Here is a 25,961-nt window from a genome sequence, read left to right as displayed (position 1 = left end):
GGACTTTTTTTTTTTTATACATCTATTTTTTAATACTTTTAAATATTTTTAAAAAAATTATAATATTATTAAAAAAAACTTACTTAATTACTAAATAAAAATAAAAAAATAAAATAGAGCGGTAGAAATAGGTAGTATTTTCCTAGTAGTTATCCAGTCCAGAGCAACTTGTGCTATTTTGGTTCAATTTCATCCACTTTTGTAAAGTTGAGGCCCTAGTTGATTGTGTCATCTAGCAATAATAGAGGTACTTACTATCCATAATAGAGGTTCAATGCATGTAGACTGCAGAAAAAGTTTCTGTCCATTTTCGTTGTATAGAAAGATAATGATAAAGACTGCCTCTTACTATCCATAAAAGATTAGTTCTATTAATCGTGATTATCTATATTTTAAAAAAATTAATTTAAACTTTTTTTTATAATAATTCCACCAAAATTTTAATTATACTATCGATTAATCTTTTTAGATTACGTGAGCTTACCTCTCTCTCTCTCAATTTGTGCTTTTCATTTCCTTTTGACCAGGATGATTCGTAGATTTTATTTAACATACATATATACATTCGGATTATCAATTTATTTTGTTGATCAACAGTGAAAGCTCTCGAAGCAATATCCACAAAATTACAGAGCTTAAATTGGAGGATCGACGAGAATTTTTGTCATGATACAAGTATCAACAAATTATCGACGGAATCGAAACTCTAAGCAATGTCACGTGCGACTGCACTCTCGAAATGGCACTGTTTGCGGAATCACGAGCATGTAAGAGCTTTCCTTTTGCTATCCCTAGCCACATTTTTCTTAATTAATAAACATGAACCTAAATGTTTGTTGATATCAGCACTTTTTTCATGGATTTTATATCTGTCTAGCTATCTTTTCAGCAATAATATATATTAATAGTTGTGGTATACATGAGCTATATATATATTTATATAAGTATGCAAAAATATGTATGACCACATAACGATGTTTTCCTCTTCTAAATAGTACTAGAACTTTGATATATTTTTATTTCAGTTATTTTATGGATTTTTTTTTTTTCCTTTTGTGTGACAGCCAGCTGAAGGATCTTGCTTTTAGCGGAGTCCTACCGGCTGAACTCAGAAATCTCGCTAATCTGATACAACTGTAAGAAAAACATGTGCACTTTAATTTTTTGCATTAGAGAGTTCAAGTGAAAAATTGTTTTTTACAAATAAATCTTATAAAAATAAATCTGAATCGATATAATACGTTAGATTTTAAAACTCTTTTAATATACAGTGCTAGATCTGACATCTCATATATATCGAGTCATGTCATTTATACATTGATTTTTTTTTAAAAAACCAAACACTTAATTCTTGTTCAACTAAGCTCTCATTGCGTCACGAGTAATTTGCTATTTTGCCATTTGAGAGTTTTTGATGATGAAGACTTATGATCATGGGTTCTCGGTGCATTCGAGGATAGCCCATTGCGTTCCGGAGACTATGAAATTTGACATGGGATCTGAATTGGTTTTTCTTAGAACTTTTAAAAGACAATAGCATTATTTATTGTAAAAGAGATAGATGGTTATAAATACGGTAAACGGGGATGCGATATATATACCAGGCAAGCTAACGATGAGGGCCATGACAATAGAAAAATTGCATTTCTACGGGATATTCGAAAACCAGCTTAGTAAACAGGTCCATTAAAATTGCATTATCAGTGAAGACCACTTTTTTTTTTTATTCTAAAATATATGAAGTCCGTTAATATTTCATTAGATTTTGACAAAATTTCATGGAATATGATACAGAGTAAAAGAAATAATAGAGAAAAGTGTGAAAGAAGTAAACTGGAACTTGAACTTTATTCATTCGACTTGAGTTTACAGTATTCATCCTCTGTATTTATAACCAGAGAACAATAGAGAAAGGAAATAGAAATAACAGAAAGTAAAACTAACTAACAGAAAGCAAACTAACTATTACATGTATCAAATGAAACTATTACACGTGTTGCAATATGTCAACTATTTATTATCTGTGATAGTCCCCCTCAAGATGATGTGTATATATTATGCACATTCATCTTGGATAGAAGAACTTCAAATGACTTAGAACCCAAAGGCTTGGTCATTATATCTGCAACCTGATGAGCAGAAGATACATGCAAAGTAGTAATCAAACCCTCTTGTAACTTCTCACGCACTAAATGACAATCTATTTCTATGTGTTTAGTACGTTCATGATAGACTGGATTAGCTGCTATGTGAAGAGCAGCTTGGTTATCACAAAATAAGAGAGCTGGCTGAGTGTGTTGTTGATGCAAGTCAGCCAATAAGGCTTTGATCCAAACAATTTCACAAACTGTAAATGCCATGGATCTATATTCAGCCTCAGCTGAAGATCTTGATATTGTGTGTTGTTTCTTAGATTTCCATGATACAAGAGAATCCCCAATAAAGATGCAATAACCACTTATTGATCTGCGAGTGTCAGGGCAACTAGCCCAGTCTGAATCCGAAAAAGCTTTGACATGAACCTTTGATGAAGCTGAGAAAAATAAGCCTTGTCCAAGAGCAGACTTGAGATATCTCAAGATTCTCATAGCAGCTTGTAAATGGGGCATTCGAGGGCTATCCAAGAATTGGCTAAGATGATGTACTGCAAATGTAATATCGGGTCTAGTGTGAGTCAAATACAATAACCTGCCAATTAGTCTTCTGTAAGCTGAAAAATCACTCACTAATTCACCATCATCTTTGGATAGTTTTGTATGAGTGTCCATAGGAAATAGAGCTGGCTTTGCAGCAAGTAAACCAGAATCTGAAATAAGCTCTAAAGTGTACTTTCTTTGAGACAAAGAAATACCCTTTTTTGATCGAGATATTTCCATACCAAGAAAGAATTTTGCAGGTCCCAAATCTTTTAATTTGAACTCAGCATTTAGAGATCTTTTAACACTCTCAATTGCAGCTATATCACTACTAGCCAGCAGTATATCATCTACATACAATAACAAGGCAACAAATGAGTTTCCTTCTTTCTTAGTAAACAAAGAATAGTCAGCCTTTGATTGTGAGAATCCCATGTTAAATAGCACAGAAGTAAACTTGGAATTCCACTGTCTTGAAGCCTGTTTTAGGCCATATAGAGACCTTTGCAATTTACATACTCTTTTGTCCCCCTTTCTAAGATAACCTGGAGGAGGCTTCATAAAAACTTCTTCATCTAATTCCCCATATAGGAATGCATTATTAACATCTAGATGAACAATCTGCCAATTGCGTATTGCAGCAAGTGATAAAACACACCTCACAGTCACCATCTTTGCAGTGGGTGAGAAAGTCTCAAAAAAATCTAAGCCTTCCTTTTGAGTATACCCTTTGGCAACAAGTCTTGCCTTATGTCTCTCTATTGAACCATCAGAATTGTATTTTATTTTATATACCCACTTACAACCTATAGGAGTTTTATTAGGTGGTAGTGTTGTAAGGGCCCAAGTGTCATTCATTTCTAGTGCAGATAATTCTGTAGACATAGCAGCTCTCCAATGAGCATGCTGGACAGCTTGGTGATAAAATGAAGGTTCTGATTCTGAAGAAATAGCAACCGAGAAGGCTTTATGTGATGCAGATAATTTGGAGTAAGAAAGAACATCAGATATGCTATGTTTATTACCTGGATTAGTAGCAGGATCCCTTGTAGATGATTGAGAAGCAAGAGCAGCTAAATTACAATGATAATTTTGCAAATAACCAGGCCTCTTTTGTTGTCGAGTTGATTTTCTTAAGGGTGGAAATTGATTTGCATCATGTATGGGTAAGTCTGTACTAACTTGAGTACTTGAATCATGAGAAGAAATTTCTGATTGCAATGGTGCAGGAGAGGTGTTTTCTGTCTGTAATGATTCAGAGTAGATTACATTTTCATTGTAATCTGGAACTGGTTTTGGAAGAACAGAAATGGAGTTTTCTGACAATTTATTTGACTGATATGGATTTTCAGTCATAGAACTTGTATTCAAGTGAGATGAAAAAGGAAATATTGATTCATGGAATATTACATCCCTGGAAACAAGAAATATTTTCTGTTCCAAATCATAAAGCTTGTAGCCCTTTATACCAAATGGATATCCTACAAAGACACATTTTCTTGCTCTTGGCGAAAATTTTGATCTATTTTGTGTAAGTGTTGATGCATAACATAAACACCCAAAGATTTTTAAATGATGATATGTTGGAACTGATTTGTACAAAACTTCATGTGGAGATCCGTTATTCAGAATTAATGAAGGAATTCTATTGATGAGATATGTTGCAGCAAGTATACATTCTCCCCAGAAAATCAAAGGTATGTTTGATTGAAATTTTAAAGCTCTTGCTACATTCAATAAATGTTGATGTTTTCTCTCAACTATAGAGTTTTGTTGAGGTGTTTCTACACATGATAGTTGATGCAAAATTCCTTTTGAATTAAAAAAATTTGTCATTTTGAACTCTAACCCATTGTCAGATCTCACACATTTTATTTTTGTCTCAAACTGTGTTTCAACCAGATTGTAAAATGCAATAAAAATATTTTGAACTTCAGATTTTGTTTTCATTAAGTATGTCCAAGTAAATCTAGTGTGATCATCCACCAAGGTAAGAAAGTATCTAGAACCATTATGAGTTGGAACAGAAAAGGGACCCCATATATCAGCATGAACAAGATTGAAAGAAGAACTTTTATTGTATGAATGAGTCTCAAAAGAAAGCCTTTTCTGTTTGGCCAAAGGACAAACTGTACAATGACTATCAAGTTTGTCTGAGAAACTAATGTCTGGTACATTCTTTGAAAGAAGAGATAATCGAGATATGGAAGGATGTCCTAATCTACTATGCCAGATTTTGGAATTTGTAATGGAATTCACAGTGTTTGTTTTTGGTTGAAACTCAATAGCATAAGCACCTGATTGTTGCAAGATGTATAGCCCAGCAGACTTTCTAGCTATCCCAATCATCTTCCATGGGGTAAATTCCTGAATAAAACAAAGATCAGGTAGAAATATGAAGGTGCATTTCTGAGATGAAGTGAGTTTGCTAACAGAAAGCAAATTATATGAAAAAGATGGTACACAAAGCACATCTTTGAGAATTAAGTTTTCAGACAATTTGACTGTGCCAAGATGGGTGACTGGTACAGTATTGCCATTGGGAAGCTTAACAAAAGTGTTTAAAGACTTTGTTATGGAAGTAAAGATATCAATGGAATGAATAATATGGTCTGTAGCACCAGTGTCTACAACCCAATTATTCTGAATTATTGATGAAGATGTTGAACAATTTGAGGAAAAACTAGAAAATATCATACCTTGGGTTATTTGAGGAGTGCTAGAAACAACATTGGCTGCTTGATGGGTTATGGTTTCATTAGATTGTGAGTGGATTAAAGCTAACAATTTTTGACAGTCCTCTTGAGAGAAAGGCAGATTATTATAAGTCTCAAAGGGTGTAGCAAAAGGTTGGCTCGTGACTTGGTTTGCTGATGCAGACTTTCCTTTCTGTCGAAAATTAGTAGATTTGAATCCTGGAGGATAGCCATGTACTTTGTAACACTTATCAACCGTGTGATTAGACATACCACAATGAGTACAGAACAGTTTGGCTCTTCTTTGCTGCTGGTTTCCAGAAACAAATCTTTGGCCTGATGGAATTGATTCTTGTATTTTGCTCATGAAAGCAACAGTCTCAGTTGCATTAGTTCTGCTGATTTCTCTCTGTTTTTCTTCTTGGACTATTAAAGAAAATACTTTGTTTATTTCTGGTAGAGGTTCCATCATCAGAATCTGCCCTCTAACATGAGAAAAATATTCATTCAACCCCATTAAGAATTGAATGACATGTTGTCTATCTTGATATTTCAAGAATTGCCGAATGGCATCACAAGTGCAGGTTCTTAAAATCCCACAAGAACAAGTAGGGATTTGATTGTAATCAGCCAATTCATCCCATAAAGACTTAAATTTTGTATAGTAATCCCTTACCGACATGTTTTCTTGGATCAACATTGAAAAATCTTTCTGGAGTTGAAAAATTCTTGGCCCATTTCCTTGTGTAAATCTATTCTTGAGATCTTGCCACATATCCTTTGCAGTTTGTGCACAAATGATACTGGCCCCAATTTCCCTTGACACTGAACTGATAATCCAAGAAGATACCATATTGTTGCATCTTTCCCACAAGACATTTGAATTATCTGTTGAAGCTGGACGAACTATCAATCCGTTTACAAAACCAATTTTGTTTTTCGCCTTCAAGGTCATCATCATGGACCTGCTCCATGTATGGTAATTTTCCCCAGTGAGGATATTAGACACCAAGATTGCACCTGGTGAATCACCACTTTGTAAGTGATATGGATTGCTCTCCATATTCGTAGAATTAGTAATAGAAGCGGAAACAGAATCAGTGGACATAGATCCTCCTACGCTGATACCATGATACAGAGTAAAAGAAATAATAGAGAAAAGTGTGAAAGAAGTAAACTGGAACTTGAACTTTATTCATTCGACTTGAGTTTACAGTATTCATCCTCTGTATTTATAACCAGAGAACAATAGAGAAAGGAAATAGAAATAACAGAAAGCAAAACTAACTAACAGAAAGCAAACTAACTATTACATGTATCAAATGAAACTATTACACGTGTTGCAATATGTCAACTATTTATTATCTGTGATAGAATATTGGGATCCTTTTTTTTTTTTTTTCCATTGATTCGAAGTTGAGAAAGAGTACTAAGTAGTGAAGTTTCTTCCATTAAACAGTGATCTCACTCGCAATTATATCAATGGATCAATTCCTCCGAGTTTTGCTGATCAGCTCCCTTTTGTCAATCTGTGAGTATTTATTTGCATTTTGTATCTACGAAAGCATATCTTTTATTTTCCATGCACGTGTTGGCCAAGGGTCAATGGTTGGTCAGTTTGTAACGGTAATTGGTACTCTGCGTGTGTATGTATCTGTGTGTGTGTATATCTTCATCAGGGGGCAGTTGATCAGGGACTCCGGAAGCAAAAGTTGCAAACCAAACGGTCATGACGATTGAAGCAAGAAGAAGTCGAACAAGAACATATTTATTTTCCAATGAAAATACCATGAACGACTTCACAACATACCGGCATACCCAATTAGCAAGTGAAAGTACGTAGTACTGAAGATCATCAGCAAATTAAAGGAAGGACCTCTGATTGGAGAAAGATAGGAAGAGAGAGCGAATGAGTGAGAGAGAGAGAAATTGTGAAATAAAAAGGGGACGCAGGTGGTACACGAGCAAATGAGCGAGAGAGAGAGAGAGACAGAGAGAGACTGTGAAATAAAAACGGGACGCAAGTGGTACACGAGCAAATGATCAAAGGAATGACATTTGATATTGTCTATTGCCTACCGTGTTATGCTACTCAGCATCCCACGTTACATATCATATATATTTTATTTTTATTAAATTAATTAAATTATTCTACTCATTATTTATACACTACATACTTATTATAAAAAAAATTAAAAGATATATATTGTATGGAATGCTAAGTAAAATTATTCTTGCCTAAAATTTAGAAATCGGGACTAATCGTCGATATTATTTGTTGATCCATATAATTGTAAAATAAAAAAGGTTAAATTGATGGAAAGATGTGAATTTTATTATTTATTATATATCTTAACACTCATCTTTACATATGGGTCAGACTCTCACTTAATGAGTAAATCTGACAAATTGAATATTTAATTAATGATTAATATTAAGTATAAGTCTCAAATAAACAACTCTCGATTAAGTTTTTTTGTAAAAAAATATATCTCACTAAAAAATAATTGATTTTTTTATACTTTTTTTTAAGATGGAGCCTATTTTTTTATAAATTACTGAAATTTTATTTATTTGGAATATGAATAAATCGTTTTATAAAAATGAAGTATAAAGCTGACAAGATTCGGTCACACCTTGATATGATATTATACGAAATTATCATTTATTTAAAAAATTTTAATTAATAAAAAGAGATTAATTTTATTATTTATTTTATATTTTAAATATTACTATCCCATTTAAAAAAAAAAAAATTATTGAACTCTGACTGTATCCGTACCAGTTCTCAACTTTCGACTCTGTATATATACATAGCTCCTGCCTGCGTGGCCGCATGAAGGACCACGGGTTCTCAACCCGATGTTGTCCACAGCTGTTCATAAAAATCTGCCCCAAGTTGCATATAAAAGAACTCCCAAACATCTTTTACCCTGAGAGAAAAAAAGATATGACATCGAGGGATCAGAAGCTGGTTCGAGGAAATAAAGCAGTCAATGATATTTTAATTGTTATGGGCAAATGAAGTCCGCGTCCCATAATGTCATATGAATGCTCCTAGCCACCATCCGCAGGTCGACACAGGTTAGAAAAGTCTTCTGGAGGCCATGATACACTGATTTAGAAAAGTCCCCTTTGATTTAATCATGTGGGCCATGCACAGTCATGATCTTCAAGTTCTAGCTTGCTTGATTACTTTTGTACGAAGCTGCATTAAAGGTAGGCAACTACTAGTCTTGCAAGGGATCATAGATTGGACAAGGGAGGTTTATCCTTTTTTTTTTTTTTTTAAACAAAGGGAGGTTTATCTTATAACACGAAATGTAGGAAATAATATTAGAAAGTAGGCTGGGTTGTTTGTTTTATTTGATTTATCTCTTTGTTCATTGTTTTGTATTTTGGTAATCTAGTCGAAGACAAAAGAAACACATTTTCTCTTCAATAATCTCTTTTCCGTTTCTAATGACATTGTTGTTGGGACATTATGCATGAATGGAGTGTGATTGCAGTGCCACGTCACATATATCTTAGATATCTAGCTTTGACTCGCCTAATTTTGATTTGAACTTCTGAAATTGATCAAACAGTACATCAATTTGTAAAACTTATAATAATATATTTAGGGGTAATGATCATCAATTGGAACTACTGGGATTTATTTTTCTAAATATTTCTATGTACATATATATATATATATATATATATTTGGTGCGCATTAGGGGTAAATAGTAATGATCAGTACTTGCAGGTCCATGTTAGGATTTGATTGCATGTAAAGGCTGGCTGCCACACTACATTTCACGAGTAGAGTTTTTCTTAATTATATATTTTTTTATAGTTTCAGGAGTGATTTAGAAATTAAATGATAGTTTAAGTAGAATTTATGTATTTTTCAAATTCATAAATATTTTGTTTATCTTATAATCCAGAAAAATCAAAAGGGAATGCGTCAAAAGTTGCCAGTTATGGCTATAAATTTTTTGATTTTATGGACCAACAAGATATACAAAATCTAATCAGAATGCAATATCAATGGGAAAATTAAACATGAAAATCAGGAAATGTAAATTGTAAAACATGATAAAGATTATGTCCCAGTTCAAATATAATCCCAAATCAGTATCACATACTTTATGGGATTTTTTTTATTTAAGTACTTAATTTACCTATATATGCAACAAGTACTTAAAATATGTCGCAACAATTAGTGCGATTAAAGACTGACACCCTAAGAATGAAGAGTAGTATTGATCATTTATCTAAACTCTTTTCTCCAAATAACTAGAATCCATATTGATTGGATATTGATCAACGGCGCCGGATGTGGATGAGGTACCAGTGAATTGGTCATCCGTTAATACACTTTGGGTCTGGCTATTTCCCCTACTCGATTCTTTCTTATCTTGAAAATGATCCCACAGTGCCTTCACTTTCATTTCATCATCTACGGTACTTAAATTTGGACCCAACTCAGGAATAACAGCACCGCCCTCAAGCATGCTCACCACTGAGGACATGGTAGGCCTAACTGATGCAGAAACATTAGCGCATAGGAGAGCCACATTAATCATGCGCATAACCTCTTCGTTGTTGTAGTTTGAGCCTAATCTTGGATCAGCCAAATCCAACAAATTTCCCTTCTCTTTCAAAACAAGTGCCTGCATAATCAGATCAAACAATAAGCTGCCAATTATAGAGGAAAAATGGCTCATTTTGACTTGAGAAATCAGTAACAAGTCAAAATAAGCCATTTTGTAGACTCTTGAAAAAAAAAGTGGAAACAGATAATAGAAGTTGGAGTTGATTCTTCATTCTTGCTCTACAAGAATATTTTATATTTTTTGTGAAATATTTTCCTAGCTAGTCCACATTTTTAATATTAGCAAACACAAGAAAATAAAATTAAACAAGAGAGTCAAGAAATGCAAGACAAAAAAAGTGATTCAGATCACCCAATCAAGAAGAAGGAGAGATTCCCCCTTAGGCCGGTGACTCGTGTTGGTCTTCCCACTGACAATTTCCAAGGCAACAATTCCAAAACTGTAAACATCTACTTTGTCAGTTAAATAACCATGCAACGCATACTCAGGTGCCATATAACCACTGCAAAATCACATATCAACATGCGGCATTCTCAGTATCAGGAATTTGTAACATTGCTATATAATCAAAGGCAATCATCTCTAATTGTTTTTTTTTCCTTTAAAACAAAGATCTTAGGTTCATTATAAAATACAACTCACTAAGTTCCAGCAATTCGGGTGCTAATGTGGGTATTATCCTCTTCATCAAGCTTGGCCATACCAAAGTCAGATATCTTAGGGTTCAGATTTTTATCAAGCAAGACATTAGTAGACTTGATGTCTCTATGGACAATCTTCAACCTTGATTCTTCATGGAGATATGCCAAACCTCTTGCTATACCAACACAAATCCTATGTCTTGTTGGCCAATCCAATTGCAACTGATATTCTTCTGGCCCTTCAATCAATCAAGTCAAAAGAAAGCATTTAATTAGGATTATTACCATTATGCATACATGATACATGCATGTACGTTATCATTGATTGCCTGTTATAAATACGCATACAAGTAAAGAAAGCAATTACGTGCATGAAGATAAAATTTTACCAAACAAAGCACGAGCAAGGCTATTATTTTCCATGTATTCGTATACCAGCAACAATTGATTTCCTTCAACACAGCATCCATAGAGCTTTACAAGATGAGGGTGCTGCAAAGCAGAAATCATGCCGATCTCATTCAAAAACTCACGATTTCCTTGCTTTGATTTGGAAGAAAGTTGTTTGACTGCCATCATGGTGCCATCAGACAGAAGGCCCTATGCGCATACAGAAAACATAAACTTCTTTTCATGCTTAAACAATGACACTTCAAAAAGAAAGAGATATAGTTAAGAAGATAAGAGTTCAACTCGCATCAATCAAAAGAAATTATTTTCTCTGGCATACCTTATAAATAGAACCAAAACCACCTTCCCCAATTTTATTAGCCTCATCAAAGTTGTTTGTGGCTGTTTTGATTTGCCTTAAGGTGAATTTTCCAGTGTTCAGGTCTAGGTCTCTTAAATCTGAGGAAGGTGCATGCCAAGTTAGATAGGCAACTATGTTTGGGAAATTTGAAGAATTCTTAACATTCCTCATTATACAGACGAAAATATTTTAATGAAACTTCTATTGATTGTAGGGAAGGAAAAGTACTGATTGATAATAACAATATTAATTTCCTTGAAACTACCATGATCAGTAGCACTTGATCTCTGTCCTAGACAGCCTTTCCACCAGAGGATAGCCACAACAAATAATATTATGACAAAAGCTCCGGCAACGAGAATTCCAACCACTGCTCCTACAGATATACCGCCTGAAGGGTCTGCATTGAAAATATATATATTAAGGAGTTATAGTTTAAAATGAACGTCAAGGCAATTGATAGGAGAAATCATCAACCATCCCACTAAGAAATATATGACTGACAGTTTCAAAAGTTAAAAATCAACATAATTATTTTCTTCCACTACCTAATTTGGAATTTTATAGTAGTTTGCATGGATTTTTTTTTTTTTTTCAAAAAGAGGAAAACATTGAAATGAACACCATTAAAAAAAAAACAAATTGATGGAATTTAATGAGTTTGGCATGCACCCATGATCAATGTTTTCCGTAAAGAAATTAAACTCTATATAAAGCATCATCATGCTGTCTTAAATTATCCAGTACAGAAAGAAAAGTAAAATAAAAAATATGTGAGCAAACAAGGCCATTAGAAGTGAATGCAAGAGCTCAATATTCAACAGCTAGAAAACCTACGGATATCCACAGAAATGGCAGAAATAAGAGGACCATAATCTCCTTTGGACGGGATATCAGTTGTCCCCTTCCCAGCCCAGTAGAAGCGGATCTCCAGGGTACTATTAGTCACGACAGCATTAAAATTTTGTATATTTGGCTTACGAACCCCACCTGCTGCTATTACAATGTCGAAATCCTTCCGCACTAGCTCTCCCTACAATATATATTACTGTTTGAATCCATTAATGCATTAACAATTGTTTCATGCTAGCAACAATGTTAATTTACGTAGGAAATTAACCTGAATGTAAACATCAAATATACGTCTTCCTAAGCTTCTGTACGTTTCATCATCAGTGAACACTATCTCCGCAAAATGGAGCCTTACACTGTAACTCCCACTTACCAAACAAAAGGCGTAATAAGTAAGAGAGAGAGGAGAAAAGCGCGCTGTCATGTACAGTCTTAGATCGGTCGTGTCTGTAGAGATCAGTTCGGTCGAATTTTTCAAAATGTAAGCTTTTTCATTAGGGAAGTGACCAGTGCTGCTAAACGACCAGTCTTTTGTGAGGAAGAAATTTGAAGGTCCCCCTTGATCTGTATCAGCATCATATTCAGTACCTTCAATAACATCTAATTCTTTACCGCAATTTATATGAAGCCTCGTGGACCCTGAGACAAAAAGCAAAATTTTAGCATCATATAAATATAATTGGTCCTAATCCCTTCATCCACCAAGACAAGGAAAAGCAAATTAGGATGGTACACTACTGACCCAATTGTAACAGGCCACGAGAATTTAACAATCTTGAGGAAGTATATGACATTTCAACTTACTTTGTGGACAATCCGGTAAGCTAGTCCTCGAACACGAAAGAATGCTACCAGTATATACGTACGTAGTACAATGAAGGTCCAGATGATCATCAAGAAGTTAGCATCAATATTATAACATCGATGAAATCGGATTTGCATGTGACATATAATATATCACAAGAAATTTTACCTCAGAAAAATTTACGAAACATGTTTTCGATAGGTGAAGTTGATACTTACATTTCATTGCCCATCGAAGAGCTCTTGAACAAGTTGATCCTGAGGAAAATAACACCAAGATAAACAAGTTGATGCTAGTATATATGTGTGTGTGTGTGTGTGACCATGCATACATGTGCGTCACATTATTAGATGAAAGTCGATCTTACTGGCGATCCCGATTTTGACTGCAACTTGATGATGATAAGTTCGATTTTTCTATTGTAAAATTGTTAAATGAAAGATCGCTGCACACAAAAGAAGCAACATATTTCATCATCTTCCGTGATGTAGCATGATCAGATCATCAGAACCTTTACTATACATGATAGATCATCAAATTCTTGGAAAGATGATATCATATTCAATGTATTATATATTGTCCAAAAGATTAGCAAATACTGCCTAAAATGATAATTATGTTTGCTTCTTATTAACATAAGCTTGATAATGAATCACAGTGGACAAAATAAAAAGTTGAAGCAATACACCTCAGTCTACTCATCAGAATCTTCAGGAGTGCGCTAGTGCTGCCAATTCTGTTATGACAGTCTATTCCTTGCTATGTACAGTCCTTTTGTAATAAACGTACAGCCAGTATAACAAACTTGATTCCTTTACCTTTATTTTCCTTTTCTATTTGTATTATTTCCAATACTCTGCTTGTAACCAAATGCCTATATAAAGGCACGACTGATATTGAATATAGTGTGGGAGAATTCTTTTACAGAAGAACCTTGTCTTCTTTTATGGTATTAGAGCTGCTGACTAGCAGTCTCTCGGTCCACACTTTGCAATGACTACATCATCTTCCACCTCTATCTCACCCTCATTTTCTCACATAGTCACAATCAAATTAAACCCTGATAATTACTTACTTTGGAAAGCCCAGATCTCTGCCTATCTTAGAGGACAAGACCTCTTTTCTTTTGTAAATGGCACTCAGATCATCCCTCCCAAAACTCTCCTAACAGAGTCAAGTTCAATGCCAAAAACCAATCCTGACTATCTTTCTTGGCAAAAGACTGATCAAATGATCCTTAGTATTTTGTTTTCCTCTCTTGCTGATTATGTTATTGGTCATGTTATTACTTCAGGAAACTCAAGGGAGTTGTGGCTAAAGCTTGAATCCATGTTTAGTTCTCACTCCCAAGCCAAAGAGTTCCAAGTTAGATTTCAACTCACCAACCTTTCTAAAGGAGAGCAATCTGTTTCTGAGTTTTTTAACAAAGTCAGAATGCTAGCTGATACTATTGCTGCCACTGGGAACCCACTGCCTGACAAAGAGTTTGTAACATATCTTCTAAATGGCCTTGGTCCCTCGTATGAGCCTTTTGTTACCTCCATAACTACAAGAACCGAACCCATCACTTCAAATGATCTATACCATCTTCTCCTAGCTCATGAAAGTCGAATGACCCATGTCTCTCGCAACACTGGCTATCTTACCTCTCTTGAACCATCAGTAAATCTAAGTACTGGCCAATCTCGCGACCAAAGGGGAAGAGGTCCCTATAGGGGGAACAGATTTAGTCGTGGCCGTAACAGAGGTTTTTACAGGGGACGTTTTTCACCATCTCAGTCTCAGTCCTGGCCCTTTCAAAATAACAACTCACAATCAACTTTTCCTCGCCCCACATGTCAGATTTGCTTCAAAACAGGTCATACAGCTCTTCAATGTTACTCAAGATTTGATCATGCGTACTAGTACGAACCACCTCACTCTTTCTCCACTCCCCCTGTAGCCAACTACACCTCTCCTTCCGCCATCACTGACTCATTATGGTACCCAGATTCCGCCGCTACTCACCACATCACCCATGATTTTTCCCAACTCAATCTATCCTCAGAACCTTACACAGGAAATGATCAAATTAGAGTCGGCAATGGAAGTGGTCTTCCTATCGAAAACATTGGTGACTCTTTATTACTTTCTAATTTCTCTTCATTTCATCTCTCAAAATTGCTTCATGTACCATCTATTACGTAGAATTTGGTGTCTGTTTCTCAATTTTTTCATGACAATGCTTGTTTTTTTTAATTTCACTCAAATCATTTCTCTGTTAAGGACAAAATCACAGGGAAGCTCCTCATCAACGGACCTGTCCGTGAAGGCCTCTACCAGTTCCCTCCTCCCTTAATCTCCTCCTCCCCGAGTGCCCTTCTTGGAGAACGAACCACCATCAGTCAATGGCACCGACGTCTTGGACACCCCTCTCTTGATCTAGTTTCCCGAATCCTGCGATCCAACTGTTTGCCGTATTTCCCCACTGCCTCCAAGTTCACTTGTCCCGAATGCCCCTGGCTAAGGCACATCAGCTTCCATTTTCTTCAAGTTCAACTTGCACTACCAAGCCCTTAGAATTAGTTTGGGCCGATGTATGGGGCCCAGCTCCACTTATGTCTAGAAATGGCTTCAAATATTACTTGTCTATTGTTGATCATTTCACCAGATTTTCATGGATTTTTCCTCTCAAACTTAAATCAGATGTCTTGTCTACTTTCACTTCTTTTATTAGTTTTGTTGAACGCTTCTTTAATTGCAAGATAATATCACTTCAAACTGATGCCGGTGGAGAATTTCGCTCTCTCGTCCCTCTTTGTAAACATCTTGGCATCACTCATCGTTTTTCATGCCCGCACACTCATCAACAAAATGGACTTATAGAACGAAAACATCGTCATATTGTCAAAACTGGCCTCACCCTTTTAGCCCAAGCTTCTCTACCTCTTTCCTTTTGGGATGATGCCTTTCAAACGGCCACTTATTTAATTAATTTACTTCTCACACCTGTTTTACATAATAAATCTCTATATTCCATGATCTATCACAAACCACCGGATTATAGTTTTTTAAAAATTTTTGGATGTGAATGCTGGCCTAATTTACGTCCTTACAATCGACACAAGTTAAATTTTCGGTCCACGTCATGCATCTTTCTTGGATACAGTTCCTCCCACAAAGGATACAAATGTCTTGATCTCAAAAATAATCGTCTCTACATTTCTAGGGATGTTATCTTTGCAGAACAAAATTTCCCATACAAAAAAACCAATCCAACTCCATCTCAGTCCATTACCCAGAACGTCCCTCTTCCATGTTTTCAGCCTTCTATCCTAGGCCCACCTCCGATTAATCAACCCAACTCATATCCAACTCAATCCATAAATCCCTCTCTCGGCACATCCCCATCTCTCACACCCAGTCCACTTCATATTGATCATACAAACTCAGCCCAGTCAAATTCTCCCAGCCCAAACTCTTCAAACCAACCCACGGCTTCTTCTTCCCTACCGACACATTCTTCCCCAATATTCTCTGCATTTCCACTTGCTCCAAATCCACCTTGCCTCATTCCTCCTCGATCGCCCATAATCACATGCTCTCAAACCAATTCCTCTCGTCTTCGTGTCCCCACAGATGGAACCATTCCTTACCCATCACGAACCTGTCTCATTTCCACCAAAACCATTCCCGATGAGCCATCGTCATTTACCTTTGCTTCGAAATTCCCCGAATGGAAAGACGCCATGGCCAATGAATACAATGCTCTGGTTCAAACCCAAACGTGGTCACTTGTTCCCCCTATACATGCCTCTAATCATGTTGGTTGCAGGTGGGTCTTTCAGACGAAGCTTCACTCGGATGGGTCGATTAAGAGAAGGAAAGCTAGGCTTGTTGCAAAAGGCTTTCATCAACAACCTGGAGTCGACTACACTGAAACCTTCAGCCCCGTAGTAAAGCCCACCACCATTCGGTTAGTCCTCTCTGTGGCCATTTCTCAAAATTGGTCTCTACGGCAAATAGATATTCAAAATGCCTTCCTTCATGGACGGCTCAATGAGACTGTTTTTATGGAACAACCCCCTGGATTTGTAGATCCCAAACATCCTAATTACGTGTGTAAACTTCACAATACCATTTATGGCCTCAAACAAGCACCACGTGCCTGGTTCTCTGAGCTGAGCACTTGGCTTCTTAACTATGGCTTCACAGCCTCAAAAGGGGATCCATCGTTGTTTATTCTTCATAGAGAAAATTTCTGCATCTTTACATTAGTTTATGTTGATGACATGGTAATTACATCCCCTTCATCTACTGCCATCGAAAAATTTCTTGCCAATCTGAGCCGTGCATTTCCTGTCAAAGATTTAGGGTGTTTGTCTTATTTTATTGGTTTGGAATTAGATTATTTACCTGGTGGTATGTTGCTGTCCCAACGCAAGTACATATCTGATATTCTAAAGAAGACCAATGTGACTGAGTCCAACCCCATTTCTTCCCCCATGTCTGCCTCCACTAAACTCTCCAAGTTTGATTCTCCCTCTTTTGATAATCCTACCCTGTTTAGGAGTGTCGTTGGGAGCCTTCAATACTTGTCTCTAACTAGACCAGACATTTCCTTTGCTGTGAACAAAGTTTGTCAATTCATGCATGACCCTAAACTTACCCATTGGACTGCTGTAAAAAGGATTCTGAGATACCTAAAATCTTCTATCAATCATGGTCTCTTTTTTACAAAACAATCTAATTTTACTCTTCATGCTTACTCAGATGCCGATTGGGCGGGCTGTCCCGATGATCGACGTTCCACCGGAGGCTTCTGCATCTTTATGGGTCATCACTTAATTTCCTGGAGCTCCCGTAAACAGCACACTGTTACACGATCCAGTACAGAGGCTGAGTATCGATCTCTAGCCAATACTACGATTGAGCTTATTTGGTTACAGACTTTGATCAAAGAACTTGGTTTTTCTCTGCATCATCCACCTATCTTATGGTGTGATAACTTGGGAGCGACATATCTTACTTCCAATCCTGTTTATCACTCACGCACAAAGCACATAGACATAGATATTCATTTTGTTCGTGACAGGGTAGCTGATAAAGTGATAAAAATTACATGATAAAGCTGCTTAAGTGAATGAATTATTCAACAAAAAAATAAATTAAGCACTTAATTATGTATTGATTTTTAATACTTGACTCAATGTTAAATTCTTATTAATATCCCAAATTTTATTCTGATAATTTACTTATGTTGCAGGCATTGTGGAAAAGATATTAAAATTATATGGGTGTTATTGGAAGTACCTAATGCCAGCAACAAAAGAAATACACAGCTGCAGCAGATCAAAACGCGCTGGGCGAAGGCATGAAACGCTGGGGCTGAACTCAAAACGCAAGTGGTGAAGGAATGAAACGCAGGAGCTGGAAGGCAGACTCACGCGGGCTGGAAGGCAGACCCACGTGGGCTGGACGTGAAACGCGTAGCTGAGGCCCACGCTCGAAACGCAAGAGCTGGACGTGAAACGCAGGAGCTGCGTGTGCACTGGGCTGGAACGAAATGCACGAGCGTGGGCTGGGTCAAAACGCGCAGCAGAGACGCATGAAACGCAGGAGCTGAAGTGGAACGGTTGCTGGGCGGGACGCGAAATGCGGAAGCACGCACACAGGGGCACGTCAAAACGCACGAAGATGAAAGTGAAACGGCACTGCAGGGAGATTAAACGCGTGCTGAGGCGTGCACAAGGGATGAGAATAAAAGGAAAATTTTATTTGGTGCGCCGGCAGTTTTAATTTTATAGTTTTTCCGCAAGTCTTTTTCCGCACAGTTTTTTTTCTTCTTTTCGGTTTTATTTTCGCACAGTGTTCATCTTCCTCTTCAATTTATTTTTCCAGTTCATTTTATTTTTCTGCAAGTTTGTATGTTTTTGGGTTTTGAATTTCAGCACATTTGTGGGATGCAGTATATTTTTATTCAGTAATTTTCATTTGAAACAATATATGATGATGTTAGATTTTTATTTTCTTGAGCATTTTGTTAATCTAGAGATGATAGGCTAGATTTTTAGCTTGGGATTCAATGAGTAACCCGTGACTATTTGGGATTGGATTGACTTCAATATTTAGTGCTTTTAATGATTAACTTGGTAGATTATATCTCAATGTGCATTTAGAAAATATTAGAGTTCTTTATTCTTGGTTTAGATCAATTGTAGACGTAAAGGCACAATTGATACTTGAACAAGTAACATGACTTTAATAATTTTCTTTCATTTTCTATGATTGTTATATAATTTATCAAGTAGTTTTATTAAAATAAAATTGTGGTTCATTGTTATATTATCCGACTATGATTTCTAGGAATGAGAAAATGGTCGAGAGAAAATAAAAAGAGAAGTAAATCCATCATCAAATTAGTGGGTGAAAATTGCATCCCAAGTGTTTGTTTAATTGTTTCTTACAAGTTTAAGTCAACTTCCATACGATTTCTTTAAATCCCTTTAATCTTAGCAATTTTAGAAAAATAGATTCTCTTTTATTTTCAGCTTTGCTTATGCTTGAACGTCCCGACAATTTCACTCATAATTCACTCTACACTCCCTTAGTAAATATCCACATTTAGGTGTTAATATTGTTAGTGGTTAAGTTTAGGAATTTATTTCTCTTTGCTGATTATTTTAAATTTTCGTGTCACTTCAAACGGTAATATGTGGTCTTGCGAAAATGAAATGTTTGCTAAATTCTCATTGTCCCTGTGAATTCGATCTTGGGATTTACCCTTGTATTACTTTGACAGCTTCTACGCTTGGAAGTCGAAATTAAAAGCTGATCAGTAGCTGCCAAGGCCCAAGACGCTTCAGGTTTCTTTTTGCAGTAGTAAAGATCAGATTGCAGATGTATTTACAAAACCCTTAGTTGCTGACAAGTTCTCTTCTCTAAGGACGAGTCTTAATGTGTGTGACACCCCATTTGACTCGAGGGGACGTATTAACATAAGCTTGATAATGAATCACAGTGGACAAAATAAAAAGCTGAAGCAATACACCTCAGTCTACTCATCAGAATCTTCAGGAGTGCGCTAGTGCTGCCTATTCTGTTATGACAGTCTATTCCTTGCTATGTACAGTCCTTTTGTAATAAACGTACAACCAGTATAACAAACTTGATTCCTTTACCTTTATTTTCCTTTTCTATTTGTATTATTTCCAATACTCTGCTTGTAACCAAATGCCTATGTAAAGGCACGACTGATATTGAATATAGTGTGGGAGAATTCTTTTACAGAAGAACCTTGTCTTCTTTTACTTCTAATCACATAAACAAATACCAAAACAACATTCGATTCGAAACCAGGATAAGGAGGCTAGCTCTTTCCTGTCCTTCAACTTGGATGACCAAATACAGCAAAATGAGAAATTAGAATTGGCAAAATTGTGTAGAATGTTGGAGGAGAAAAATTGATATTCTATTCTAGAGGGAAGAGAGGAGAGACTATTTCTAAAATTTCTCTAACTGAATTACTTCTCAAGTGGCTTGCTTTGTGCCAATGCATACATGGGTATTTATAGGCTTGTAGATTCACCTAGCATTTACTTTAATACATGAACTTCCCTAGTACACAAATACCCAAGTACATGAATACTCCCAATACATGAATCTCCAAATACATGAATTACTTCTTTCAAGATGAACCTGGACTCTAGTTCATGAATCTACTAAAAGGCAACTTTATTTAAGTTTATAATTCAACACCCGCCTTTAAACTTAATTTTTGGTAACTCCGATTAACATCCGCAACTTGTTAAAAGTATCATACTTGAGAGGCTTCGTAAAAATATATGCAAATTGATCATGAGTCATCACAAATTTGACTTGTACTTCATTCTTGACAATGCATTCTCGAAGAAAATAAAATCTTGTATCAATATGCTTGCTTCTATCATGAAAGACCGGATTTTTTGCCAATGCAAGTGTCAACTTGTTATCAACAAAAATCTCTGTGGCTTCCTCTTGTGGCATGAGTAGCTCATTCAATAACCTTCTCAGCCAAATTGCATGACAAACACAAGATGTCGCAGCAACATATTCAGCTTCACATGTGGAGAGCGTTACAATTGGTTGCTTCTTAGAACTCCAATTAAATGTCGTATTTCCCAAATAAAACACAAAACCAGTAGTGCTCTTCCGATCATCCAAGTCTCCGGCCCAATCACTATCACTATACCCCACAAGCTTAAATTCATTAGAAAATGAATAAAGAAGTTCGTAATCAATAGTATCTTTTAGATAACGTAGAATCCTCTTAACCGCTTTGAAATGCATTGTGCTTGGTGACTCCATATATCGGCTAACAAGTCCAACTCCATAAAGTATATCGGGTTTTGTGCAAGTCAAGTACCTCAAACTTTCAACAAGACTCTTGAATATTGTGGGGTCTACCTTCTCTTTTTCTTCATGCTTGGACAATTTCGCTCCACATTCAACTGGGGTACTTACGGATTGACAATCTTCTATCTTGAATCTTTTGAGAATTTCCTTTGCAAAACCTTCTTGAGAGATAAAAACTCCATCCTCCATTTGTCTAATCTCAATGCCAAGATAATAAGACATAAGACCAATATCGGTCATTTCAAATTCTCTCGTCATAATTTTCTTAAATTCTCCAAACATGCTTAAATTGCTTCCAGTAAAAATTAAATCATCAACATATATGCAAACAAGCAAAATGTTTCCATTTTCACTCACCTTAGCATAGAGTGCATATTCATGCGGGCACTTGATGAATCCATTTCCCTGAGAATATTTGTTAATTCGACTATTCCATGCCCTTGACGCTTGTTTTAAGCCATACAAGGCTTTCTTTAACTTTAGCACTTTATCTTCTTGCCCTTTGACCACATAACCCAAAGGTTGTTCTACAAAAACTTCTTCCTCAAGGACTCCATTTAGGAAAGCTGATTTGACATCCATTTGATAAATCCTCCACTTCTTTTGAGCTGCAAGAGAAATAATCATTTGGATCCTCTCTAATCGTGCAACAGGGGCAAAGACTTCTCCATAATCAATACCGGGATGTTGGCTATATCCCTTGGCCACCAATCTCGCCTTGAATCTTTCTACTTCTCCCTTGGTATTCTTCTGTACTTTGAAAACCCACTTCACACCAATGGGCTTTTGTCCCTTTAGTAAAGTCGTCAATTCCCAAGTATCATTCTTCTTTATTGATTTGATCTCATCATCCATGGAAATTCTCCACCTTTTCTCTTGTACCGCTTCTTCAAAACTTATTGGTTCACAATCGGCAAAGTGACAAAAAAGAGTTAGATCATCAATTAAATTCTCCGTTACCTCATAAAGATCTTGGAGACTTCTCATTCAGAATTGCCTTTCACTAGAGCTTCCTTCATAAGAAGATAATGAAGGAGTACTAGGAATTGTTGGTGATTGAGGAGGTGTCATGAGTTCTTGTACATCATTTCCTACATCTTCATTTTCAGGAAAGGGTAAGAAATCATATCCTTCATTTTCTTGATCACTCCAATCCCACAAACCTTCTTCGTCAAATTTCACATCTCTACTAATGACCATCTTCTTAGTACTTGGATTATAAAGCTTGTAGCCTTTGGATCTTTGATCATAGCTGACGAAGATGTGCTTATTGCTTTTATCATCAAGCTTGGATCTTTCTTGATCGGGCACATGCACATAGCCAATACTTCCGAAAACTCTCAAATGAAAAACACTTGGCTTTCTTTCACTCCATGCTTCTTGGGGAGTTGAGTTCTCTACACTTCTTGTAGGGCAACAGTTTGATAAGTAAAGAGCATAATCAACCGCTTCCGCCCAAAACTCTTTAGGCATCATCTTCATCTTCAACATGTTTCGAGCCATATTGAGAATCGTTCTGTTCTTTCTTTAAACCATCCCATTTTGTTGAGGTGATCTCGGAACTGTCAAAGCCTGACGAATCCCATGTGCTTCACAAAACTCATTAAATTCATTAGATGTAAACTCACCCCCTTTATCTATCTCAAAGCCTTAATCTCATAGCCATTTTCTTTTTCAACAAGTGCATAGAGTTTTTTGCAAACACCAAACACTTCAGATTTTTCTTTCAAAAAATATACCCATTTCTTTCTACTGAAGTCATCAATAAAGAAGAGGAAGTATCGATTTATACCAATTGAAGAAGGCTTGATCGGTCCACAAACATCGGTATGAACAAGTTGGAGCGGCTTACTTGCTCTTGTAAATGATTCTTTTAGAAAGCTCTTCCGGAATTCTTTGCCAACAAGACACCCTTCGCAAAGTTCATCAGATTGATCAATAGGTGGCAAGCCTTTCACTATCTCCTTCTGAGCCAACAACTTCAATCCACCAAAATTCACATGCCCAAGCCTAAAATGAAAAAGCCAAGATGTATCTTTCACACAAGCTTTGAGGCACTTAGCCACATCAATTTGAATATCAAGTAAAAACATCATGTTGCTTGTCATGGATACTTTAGCAATCAAATTCTTCTTAACATCTCTTTAAAAAAGGCTACGATTTTCATTTCAATCTCATAGTCCTTTTCCAAGAGTTGCCCCAAACTCAAAATGTTGATTTTCATACTTGGAACATAATAAACATTTGACATAAACTGATGACTCCCATTTTTTAACCGAATAGAATCGTACATTTCCCTTTGATAGGAACTTTTGACAAATCTCCAAAAGTGACATTCCCGCTCACCGATTCGTCAAGTTCCATGAACTTGCTTTTGTCTCCGCACATATGATTGCTTGCAGCATTATCAAAATACCACAAATTCGATTTGCTAGTTTCTTCTCCTTTGTAGGCTAGTAGCAAAGTGGGTTCCACTTCCTCATTTTCAATGTTATTCGCCTTCTCTTCAGCATTGCTAGGAGAACTCCAGCACTCCGAAGCATAATGGTCATACTTTTGACAATTGTAGCATTTGAGTTTGGACTTGTCATATTGTCTCTCATTCTACCTTGAGTAATATCCTCTTCCACGACCTCTTGAGGATTGACCTCTCTCTTCATGATTGGAGTTTTGATTGCTTTGTTAGCCTCTTCTGTGCCCACGTCTGCATCCTTTTCCTTGTTGGCTTTTATCATGCTCTCATTCATTCTCTTTTACAGAGAGATTTGTGGCGAGAACCTGCTCAATAGGTTCTTCATTCTTCTTCTTGAGTCTTTCTTCATGGGCTTGAAAAGATCCTATGAGTTGATCAATCGTCATCGTCTCCAAGTCTTTCGACTCTTCGATAGCCACCACAATATAATCGAACTTTGAATGCAACGAGCGAATAATCTTCTCAACCACCCGGACATCCTCCAGCTTTTCTCCATATCTCCTCATTTGATTCACAATGGCCAACAATTTTGAAAATAATCTATAATCGTCTCAGATTCTTGCATACGAAAGACTTCGAACTCACCTCGTAGCGTTTGGAACCGTACCTTTTTCACTTTATCAACTCCTTGATAGGAGTTTTGTAAGATCTCCCATGCTTGCTTGGAAGTAGTGGCATCGGTCACTTTCTTGAACATTGCTTTATCCAAACATTGATGGATGAGTGTGAGAGCTTGTTGGTCCTTCTTCCGCAACTTTTGCAGAGCCTCCTTTTGAGTAGGACTCAACGAAACTTCATCTCTAGGCTCCTCATAACCTTTCTCTACGATCTCCCATGCATCTTGAGATCCAAGCAAAGCCCTCATTCGAATGCACCAATTCTCATAATTCTCATTTGTCAAATGCGAAATTTGAAACAGAAACGTCGAGTTGGCCATTTTCAGGATCTAGAAAAGATTGACTCTTATACTAGTTTGTTGGAGGAGAAAAACTGATATTCTATTCTAGAGGAAAGAGATGAGAGACTATTTCTAAAATTGCTCTAAGTGAATTACTTCTCAAGTGGCTTGCTTTGTGCCAATGCATACATGGGTATTTATAGGCTTGTAGATTCACCTAGCATTTACTCTAATACATGAACTTCCCTCGTATACGAATACCCAAGTACATGAATATCCCTAATACATAAATCTCCAAATAAATGAACTACTTCTTTCAAGATGAACATGGACTCTAGTTCATGAATCTACTAAAATGCAACTTTATTTAAGTTTATTATTCTAACACAGAACTCGGTTTCAGTGAGAACACTTTTTCTTTCATCCATTTTTTAAGTTAGGATGTGATACTTATCAGTAGTGTATTTATGATGTAGAATTTTCAAATGCTAGATCTAAGAACTCTTCTTTCATGAGCTTAGAAATCAAGTTTTAAAATATAGTCTTAAATGATAATTTCTTAATTTTATAGTCTTAAATGCTAGCCTAGCTAACACGTAATTAAGCAATATTCCAAGAAATTAAGCTCACATATAGATATGGAATTTGGCAGAGAATTAGCTTACATCGTTTTTGTTGAATTCAGTATCCAATCAGGTATTGGCCCAGTGAACAAGTTGTGGGTTAAGTATCTGTACAGAATCAGTATTAACCAGTCAGCATCGATCATTACGTACGTATAAGTTTTGTGCATTATTTACAGTGTTCATTGGGTAAACTTGTCCCTGGTGAGGCAAATCTCTGAACAGATCATCATTGAAATGGCTATATCAGTACTTATATATAATACGATGAGCTAAGTCAATGACGTACCTCACCATCATGTAAATCTATTATCGTGCACATTAAAAACGCTAAAAATATCAATAATAGTACAGTGCACGCATTTTGATGATTACATATTAAGAGTGAATACGTTGATAAATTACATGATGGTAAAATGGCATCAGAAAATTGAGTGGATTTAGACCATGTTTCCGAGCCACAAAATTTTCAAAGTTGTTTATAACATTTCTATAAACATTATTCAAACATAAAAAAAATATTAAAAATTTAAAAAAATTTAAAAAAAATCAATTTTAAATTTTAAGATTTTCATCTAATCATTGTCTAATTCATTACTCAAATAGAAAAAT

At 36.1% G+C, this 25,961-nt stretch overlaps 1 protein-coding gene and 1 long non-coding RNA gene across 2 annotated transcripts in view; one reads left to right on the top strand and one right to left on the bottom strand.

Moving 5' to 3' along the window:
- The window catches only part of LOC109005789, a 104,542-nt gene that overhangs the window by 63,138 nt on the left and 15,443 nt on the right, over positions 1-25,961 (top strand). The gene's annotated exons all lie outside the window — the stretch shown is intronic.
- LOC109005771 (probable leucine-rich repeat receptor-like serine/threonine-protein kinase At3g14840) overlaps positions 9,374-25,961 on the bottom strand; it is a 47,442-nt gene continuing 30,854 nt past the window's right edge. The window contains exons 21-24 of the mRNA XM_035693725.1: positions 10,964-11,174; positions 10,576-10,813; positions 10,285-10,435; positions 9,374-9,990 (exon numbers count right to left, since the gene is read on the bottom strand). Coding sequence (XP_035549618.1) covers positions 9,592-9,990; positions 10,285-10,435; positions 10,576-10,813; positions 10,964-11,174 — 999 coding nt within the window. The 3' untranslated portion in view covers positions 9,374-9,591. The remainder of the gene's footprint in view (positions 9,991-10,284; positions 10,436-10,575; positions 10,814-10,963; positions 11,175-25,961) is intronic.

Source organism: Juglans regia, chromosome 9, assembly GCF_001411555.2.
Source record: "Juglans regia cultivar Chandler chromosome 9, Walnut 2.0, whole genome shotgun sequence".
NCBI classification, from domain to species: Eukaryota; Viridiplantae; Streptophyta; class Magnoliopsida; order Fagales; family Juglandaceae; genus Juglans; species Juglans regia.
This window is presented reverse-complemented; position numbering and strand designations above follow the sequence as displayed.